This window comes from Tauraco erythrolophus, chromosome 11 (genome assembly GCF_009769465.1).
Source record: "Tauraco erythrolophus isolate bTauEry1 chromosome 11, bTauEry1.pri, whole genome shotgun sequence".
Taxonomy (NCBI): domain Eukaryota; kingdom Metazoa; phylum Chordata; class Aves; order Musophagiformes; family Musophagidae; genus Tauraco; species Tauraco erythrolophus.
Window position 1 is genome coordinate 1,097,024 of NC_141475.1, and position 6,785 is coordinate 1,103,808.

General features: G+C 56.1%; 1 protein-coding gene across 1 annotated transcript; it reads left to right on the forward strand.

Annotated features, from left to right (window-relative positions):
• The first annotated feature begins 1,543 nt into the window (after positions 1-1,543).
• LOC147528043 (small ubiquitin-related modifier 3) lies at positions 1,544-6,499 on the forward strand. Its single transcript, XM_086618061.1, has 4 exons — positions 1,544-1,581; positions 1,893-2,021; positions 3,264-3,335; positions 5,012-6,499. Exons 1-4 carry the CDS (start codon positions 1,561-1,563, stop codon positions 5,072-5,074), a joined length of 285 nt encoding a protein of 94 aa, XP_086474187.1. The 5' UTR covers positions 1,544-1,560; the 3' UTR covers positions 5,075-6,499.
• The last annotated feature ends 286 nt before the right edge of the window (positions 6,500-6,785 follow it).

The following is a 6,785-nucleotide window of genomic DNA, read 5'->3' on the forward strand; positions in this document are numbered from 1 at the left end:
CCGTCGAGTCCTGCCAACGGCACGCCAGACGTTGTGACCTGCCAGCAGACGAGGAGCCACCAAGTCCCGCCAGCGGAAGCTGAGCCTTGGAGTGCCACCAGTGGCACCCATCGAGTGCTGCCAGCAACAGAGGAGACCTCAAGTCCCAGCAGCAGCTGACAGGACAGTGAGCCTCAGCAGCAGCAATGGAGGTGTACAGACATGAGCGGGCGGCACTGGGAGTCGCCAGGAACCCCTGCCCCATCTGCCTGGGTCCCCTCGAAGACCCCGCTAGAGTGGAGCCGTGCTGGCACATGTTCTGCCAGGTTCTGCCACTGCATACCATCCAGCAGTGGTATGCCATGGCCGTCACAGCCACCTGCCCTCTCTGTCGGTGGCACATCATGGACATCCACCGCCTGCAGCCGCAGGATGACTATGCTGGGGTGGCCCGTCCTCACTGGAGCCTCTTCCATCCCTACGTGGGGCTGGGGCGGCAGGGACAGGAACAGCAGCGGGGCCCCGTCCTTCACGTACTGGGGCTGGGGCAGCAGGGACAGCAGCGGGGCCCCAGAGGGACCTGGCACCGCAGACTCTCTGCTGAGAACATGCAGCGTACACCCCCCACGCCCCAGTGGTGCATCAGGAGCCGGTCCTATCACTGGGACAGTGACCGCTCCGTGCTGGTGACCACCAAAGATCTAACGTGGCTGTGGAGGGTCTGGGCGGAAGAGCCGGGCTCAGGGGACCACCTGCGCCGGCTCCCCGTGAGACGCTCACCAGCAGGGCGGGAAGGCCCCCGGGGTCCCCCTGAAATAAAAACTCCAGGGATGCCGTGCTTGGTTTCTTCCATGCTGGTTTGCTCATTGCTGCAGGACTGGGGGGAGTGGGAGGGGTATGACCCTGGGAACTTGGGGAGAGGGCGAGATATGTGTCAAGAACTGGTAAAGAAGGGAGCAATGTCAATGTTGGAACTGGAGGAAAGGGGTCATTACTGGTTTCTTCCGTGCCACTTTGCTCATCCCTGCGGGGATGCAGCCCCGGAAGCCTTCCAGCAGATCCCCAACGGGACCAGTGTCGCTCTGCTGAAGGCCGGCGCCAGGGAAGCGGCTGAGAGGCAGGCCTGGGGCAGACCCCGCTCCCCTCTGCTGGCCCCGCACCCCCCGCCCGCTGCCGGGCCGCGCTCAGCCCGCAAGGCCGCGGCCGCCTCTCCAGCGCGCGGCGGCTGGCGCACAGCGCCCCCGCGCGGCTCGGCGGGGGCCCGGCTGTCCCTGGCCCCGCCCCCTGGCCCCGCCCCTCCGCCCGCGGCGCTTCCGCTTCCCCGTGACGCACTTTCCAGAGCCGCGCGGGGAGGTGCGCGCGGTCGCCGCTACGGGCCGCCCCTCACGTGATCGGGCCGGCGAGGCCAATGGGCGCGCGCGGCGGCAGGGGAGGGGCGGGGCCGAGGCGCGCGCTCTCGCAGGCGGCGGCGGGAGCCGAGGCGGGAACCGAGCGCGCGGACCGCTCCCTCAGCGCGCGCGCGCGCGCCGTCCCCTCCCCTCTCCTCTCCCCCGCCCCCCCCCCCGCCCCGTCCCCGCCGCCATGTCGGAGGAGAAGCCCAAGGTGAGGCGCGGAGAGGGGCGGGAGGCCTCTCCGGCGGGCCCGGGGCAGCGCTGCCGGCGGGGCCCCGCCCCGCGCCGCGGCGTGCGGCGGCCAAGATGGCGGGTGGGCCGGGCCGGGGCGCGGCGGGAGGAGGAGGAGGAGGAGGAGGGGGAGGGGGAGGAGGCGGCCCCGCTCCCCCGGGCCGCGGCGAGCGGCCCGATCGCCACCTCCGCCCCGCCTCGGGGGTGGCGGCGGGGGGCCGGGAGCCGTCCCGGAGCGCGGCGCGTCCCGGCGGGCTCTGAAGGCGCCTCTTCCTCCCGTGTTTCACCCAGGAGAGCGTGAAAACGGAGAACGACCACATCAACCTGAAAGTGGCGGGGCAGGACGGCTCCGTGGTGCAGTTCAAAATCAAGCGGCACACGCCGCTGAGCAAGCTGATGAAGGCGTACTGCGAGCGGCAGGTAGGCGCGGCCCCTTCCCTCCCGGGAGGGCGGGAACCGCTGCTTCTCTGTCCGGAACATGGCAGAGATACCGGCGGGGTATCCAGGTGACTGTATCCCGGCGCGTAGGAGAGCGAGGACCCGGGATGCTGCCCGCTCTAATCGGTTAATGAAAAGTGCCTCTTTCTCCTCATCAGGGGCTCCAGGAGCTCCAAACATCTCCCACGACAGCGTTACCAGAATCCCTCGAGTTCTGATCCTGGCTCTGAGACCATCTCACTCGGAAGTTTTAGCCTCATAACCGTCACCTCTAAAAACCCCGTCACCTCTAAAACCCCGTCACCTCTAAAAACCCCCTCCCCTTTCGAACCCCCCCCTCCCCTTTTGAAACTTTTATCAACTTTATACAGTGTGTTTTCTGTTTGGTACAAGACAAACTCTCCTCTGCCGAGACTTTCCTTGTGGTTTGGTTTTTTGTTTTCTCCTCCCTTTTTGTGTCTCTCCTGTGTCCCACTGCGTGGTTCGGACCGCTGTGTGCTGCGGGCGGAGGCTCAGTGTTGGAGGCCGTTCCATTCCTTGGTGCTGCCCTGAGCTAAATGGGAGAGGGATTTTCCCCCACAGCCCAGTTCCTGCGCCTGTAGCCCTCAGTGCCTGCGCTGGTGTTAGGTGGTGCAGGGTGGGGTTGCGAAGGGCTTTCGGAAGCGGAGTCAGATGTTGTTTGCTGGGATTTCCCCTTGTCCGTTACTTGGGGGATCCTTTCTTCGCTTACTTGGACCTTACGCTCCGCCCTGGAACCTCTTACCTTACAAGAACTGGAATACGTGGGGTCTTTGGAGAGGTGTGGGGAGTTTTTGCGTTCCTGTGGCTCTGGAAGTGGGAACCACACGGGGATTTCCAAGGAGTTTAAAGGGCAAAGCGAAGACCTCGATCCCTGAGGCGGGAATAAAGGCTGCCCGGTGTGCTTAAACACTTAAAACAGAGCTCGGTTGTGGATTTAACTCAAATTTTAAGGGCAACGTTAACTTACTAAAGTTAGACCCTCAAGTCCTGCAAGTTCTTTGTTTGCTCAAAGTCTTCTTCACGGTTCCTTATGCCATCAGAAGATCAAGAACTAGAACTGGGAGCAGATATCTGGCACGAGTAAAAACGTGTCTTAACTGTAGGTACTCGGTGCTGATAGCTAGTTGCATAAAAAGGTAGTTTTCTCAGATGTTTTCAAAATGTTTTCCTTTGTTTCTCATATGAATTCCTTTAAACTTGCAGGGCTTGTCGATGAGGCAGATTAGATTCAGATTTGATGGACAACCAATTAGTGAAACGGACACACCTGCACAGGTATGGAAAATACTTTTACTGTGAATTGTTAGACAAATATTTTGATATCTGCGTGTAGATCAAAGAAGATTTTGAAATCAAAATGATTCCGAAGTAGTTTCTGTAAGTTTAGCATGTTCTAAACAGTTTGTCTAGGTTGGGATTTTGTTTTTTTTTTCCTCTTTGAATGTTTTCACTGTTGGGGGGAGGACAATGTGTAGAATCATAGAATGGTTTGGGTTGGAAGGGACCTCAAAGATCATCTAGTTCCAACCCCCCTGCCATGGGCAGGGACACCCTCCACTACACCAGGTTGCCCAAAGCCTCATCCAGCCTGGCCTTGAACACTTCCAGGGATGGGGCAGCCACAACTTCTCTGGGCAACCTGTTCCAGTGCCTCGCTACCTGGGCTGAAGAATTTCAGTGAAGAATTTCTTCCTTCTATCTGATCTAAATCTCCCCTCTTTCAGTTCAAAGCCATTGCCCCTTGTCCTGTCACTACATGCCCTTGTCCAAAGCCCCTCTCCAGCTTTCTTGTAGCCCCTTTAGGTACTGGAAGGTGCTGGAAGGTCTCCCTGGAGCCTTCTCTTCTCCAGGCTGAACAGCCCCAACTCTCTCAGCCTGTCTCCAGAGCAGAGGTGCTCCAGCCCTCAGATCATCTTTGTGGCCTCCTCTGGACCCGCTCCAGCAGCTCCATGTCCTTCTTGTGTTGGGGACCCCAGAGCTGAACACAGCACTGCAGGGAGGGTCTCAGGAGAGCAGAGCAGAGGGGCAGAATCCCCTCCCTCGCCCTGCTGCCCACACTGCTCTGGATGCAGCCCAGGACACGGTTGTCTTTCTGGACTGCCAGAGCATGTTGCCGGCTCATGGTGAGCTTCTCATGGATTCACAAGACTTGAGTGTCCAAGTCCTTCTCCTCAGGGCTGCTCTTCATCCATTCTCCGCCCAGCCTGTACTTGTGCTTGTGCTTGCCCCGACCCACGTGCAGGACCTTGCACTTGGCGTTGCTGAACTTCATTAGGTTCACACGGTCCCACCTCTCCAGCCTGTCCATGTCCCTCTGGATGGCATCCCTTCCCTCCAGCGTGTCCACAACACCACACAACTTGGTGTCATCAGCAAACTTGCTGAGGGTGCACTCAATCCCACTGTCCATGTCACCAACAAAGATGTTAAACAGCACCAGCCCCAGTAGTGTAGGAGCATCGGTGCTGAACAAGCTGGCACTGGAGTGCTGGTGTGGAAAGGGCCCTTGGCAAGTGCTGGCATTTTTGGCTCTGTCTTACTTCTGTGCCAGCCCATTCAGAGCCGGCGCTGAAGCTGTGGGCACCGGCAGCGCGGAGAACGTGGGGAATTCCTTGGGCTGGCCGGGCCTGAGGCGAGGAATGGAGGAGACGCGTGGCTGGATGATTTGTTGTAGAAACCTAAACTTGTTTTAGAATTTGTTGTAGAAATCTGTTGTAGAAACTAAACTACTGAGTTTGGCCTGACTGACGAGTGTGCCCGTTTTGGTGTTGGCAATACTCTGATCGGAGAGATAGTGGAGTGACTGATGGAAAGCTGCTGAATGATGTTTCGTGCATTAATTAATTAAAATTACACCTTACTGGTGTAATTACTGGTATGGCTGGGAGTAGAGAGCTAAGTGCTTTGGTAACCAGGTGTATCTCAGTGCTTGTATTTTCCGTGTTTGACAGCTGGAGATGGAGGACGAAGACACTATCGATGTGTTCCAGCAGCAGACAGGGGGAGTGTGTTAAGCCACGCCGTCCTTCGGAGCAGAGGAGTTCCAGGATCCCCGTCACACCTCGCTCTCTCATCTGTCCTTGGATTTGCTATTAAATAGTAAACGAATGAACATGCCAATCACACGGGATTCTCCTCGACTTTAGAGGACATTTACCAAAATCGCTTGTTGTCTCTGACGTGCCGCGTGTGCAAGGCAAAACAGTATCTGCAGGGATTAATCCGTATCTGAAATTGGGCCAATTCGATTTAAGTTCAGATTAATAGGCGTTGTCTCTCTGCTGTTATCTTTCTTTTTTCCTTTTCCTTTTTTTCTCTTCAACCTGTGGCCTGTTCACCCATGCGTTAGGACATGGAGTGTTCATTCCTGGCTCTGTCGGTCTTGCCCCGCTGTTTAATTCCAATCATGTAAATAATTCCGTATACTTTCATGCCAACTGTGCACGTAAAAGTTTCCTTTTAAGAAATGCCTAAGAGAAGGAGAAGAGATGCTGATTTTAATTTTTTTTTTTTTAACACGTGTTGCAAACCCAGTTACTTCAGAAGCGTTAGGCGGGCGACACCCGGCGGGTACATGCTGGTGCAGTGCTTAGAGTCGGAGTTTGAAATACTGCGGATTTACGTGTGCTTTGTCACATTATGATAAAGTCGTCTGAAATACACTTTTTTTAATGCAGAAATGGGATTCATCCTGAATTATTGTTGGAAACAAAGCGTTAGCAGAGCAGCTGGTCCCAGCCTAACGCTTGAGCAGCGTTTTTTGTTGTGCGGGGTGATAAAAAGAGGAACCCGTCGCTGCACCTTCACCGGTTTGCCCAGCGCCAGGCGGAACGTGTCGCCTTTCTTCTGCTCCCTTTAGTACATCCCTTTATTTCTCAGCGGGTACTACAAGTGTGCAGCCTCAGGTTTCTTTTGAATCCTCATTTTTGGCAGATAATCTGTAAACGAGGGGGGGGAGAAAAAAAAAAAAGCCTTTTAACGTCACCAAGCCGTACGTGCAGAAGAGCTGTCAGCGTGGCGAGCGAGGAAAGAGATGCGTGCGTGTGTTCAAAAAAAAAATAATCATCTGCTCTTCAGCCTCCCAAAACTTACTGAATTTTAAATGCATTTGTGTAACGGAAGCGTGGAACTCCATGAAATGTGGAGACTGTTCCGGATGAATTTTTACAGAGGCCATCCTGTTGTCCCTCTATGGGTTGTCCGCTGCTGCTCCATGGCATCGTTATCTGCCTTTTATATATTCACCCGACCAGTTTGGCCATGGTAGATCGCCTCCCGCTTGCTGGGAATTGTGCTGGAAAGGCCCTGGTTTTCCTTTTCATTTCCTTGTATGTGGGCTGGGTTGGGCCGACCCGTAGATCTCGCTGTTTATTCACCGGTTTGTACATTTATTTGGTGTCCTTTCCTATTGTATACAGTAAATATAGTTTGGTACTCTGTCTCCTGCCTTCCGCTTAATGATGGCCGCGCTCCCCTCACCCAGGCTCCCCGTTCCCGTCCCTGGGGCTGTCCGTGTCCCTCACCTTGGAGACTCCGGAGGTAGCAGAAGTCCCTGGCCAGGCGTAAATCCCTGGGGTAGGTGCCTCACCCACCTGTTAGCCACAAAACCCACCATTTTGCCCCATAATACAACTTTTTGCACTCTTCTCCTCTCCTCGCTTTGCTGTGGAGCAGCTGTGCTTTCTCCCTCCGTCCCTGCAGCCTGTTTCCTAAAGGATCGCCACC

What these genes read in the sequence shown, in the direction of transcription:
- LOC147528043 (XM_086618061.1), top strand. Translation starts at nt 1,561, where the DNA reads ATGTCGGAGGAGAAGCCCAAG. An exon ending in TGTCGGAGGAGAAGCCCAAG is followed by an intron (nt 1,582 to 1,892) that starts GTGAGGCGCGGA and finishes TGTTTCACCCAG; the next exon opens with GAGAGCGTGAAAACGGAGAA. An exon ending in AAACGGACACACCTGCACAG is followed by an intron (nt 3,336 to 5,011) that starts GTATGGAAAATA and finishes CGTGTTTGACAG; the next exon opens with CTGGAGATGGAGGACGAAGA.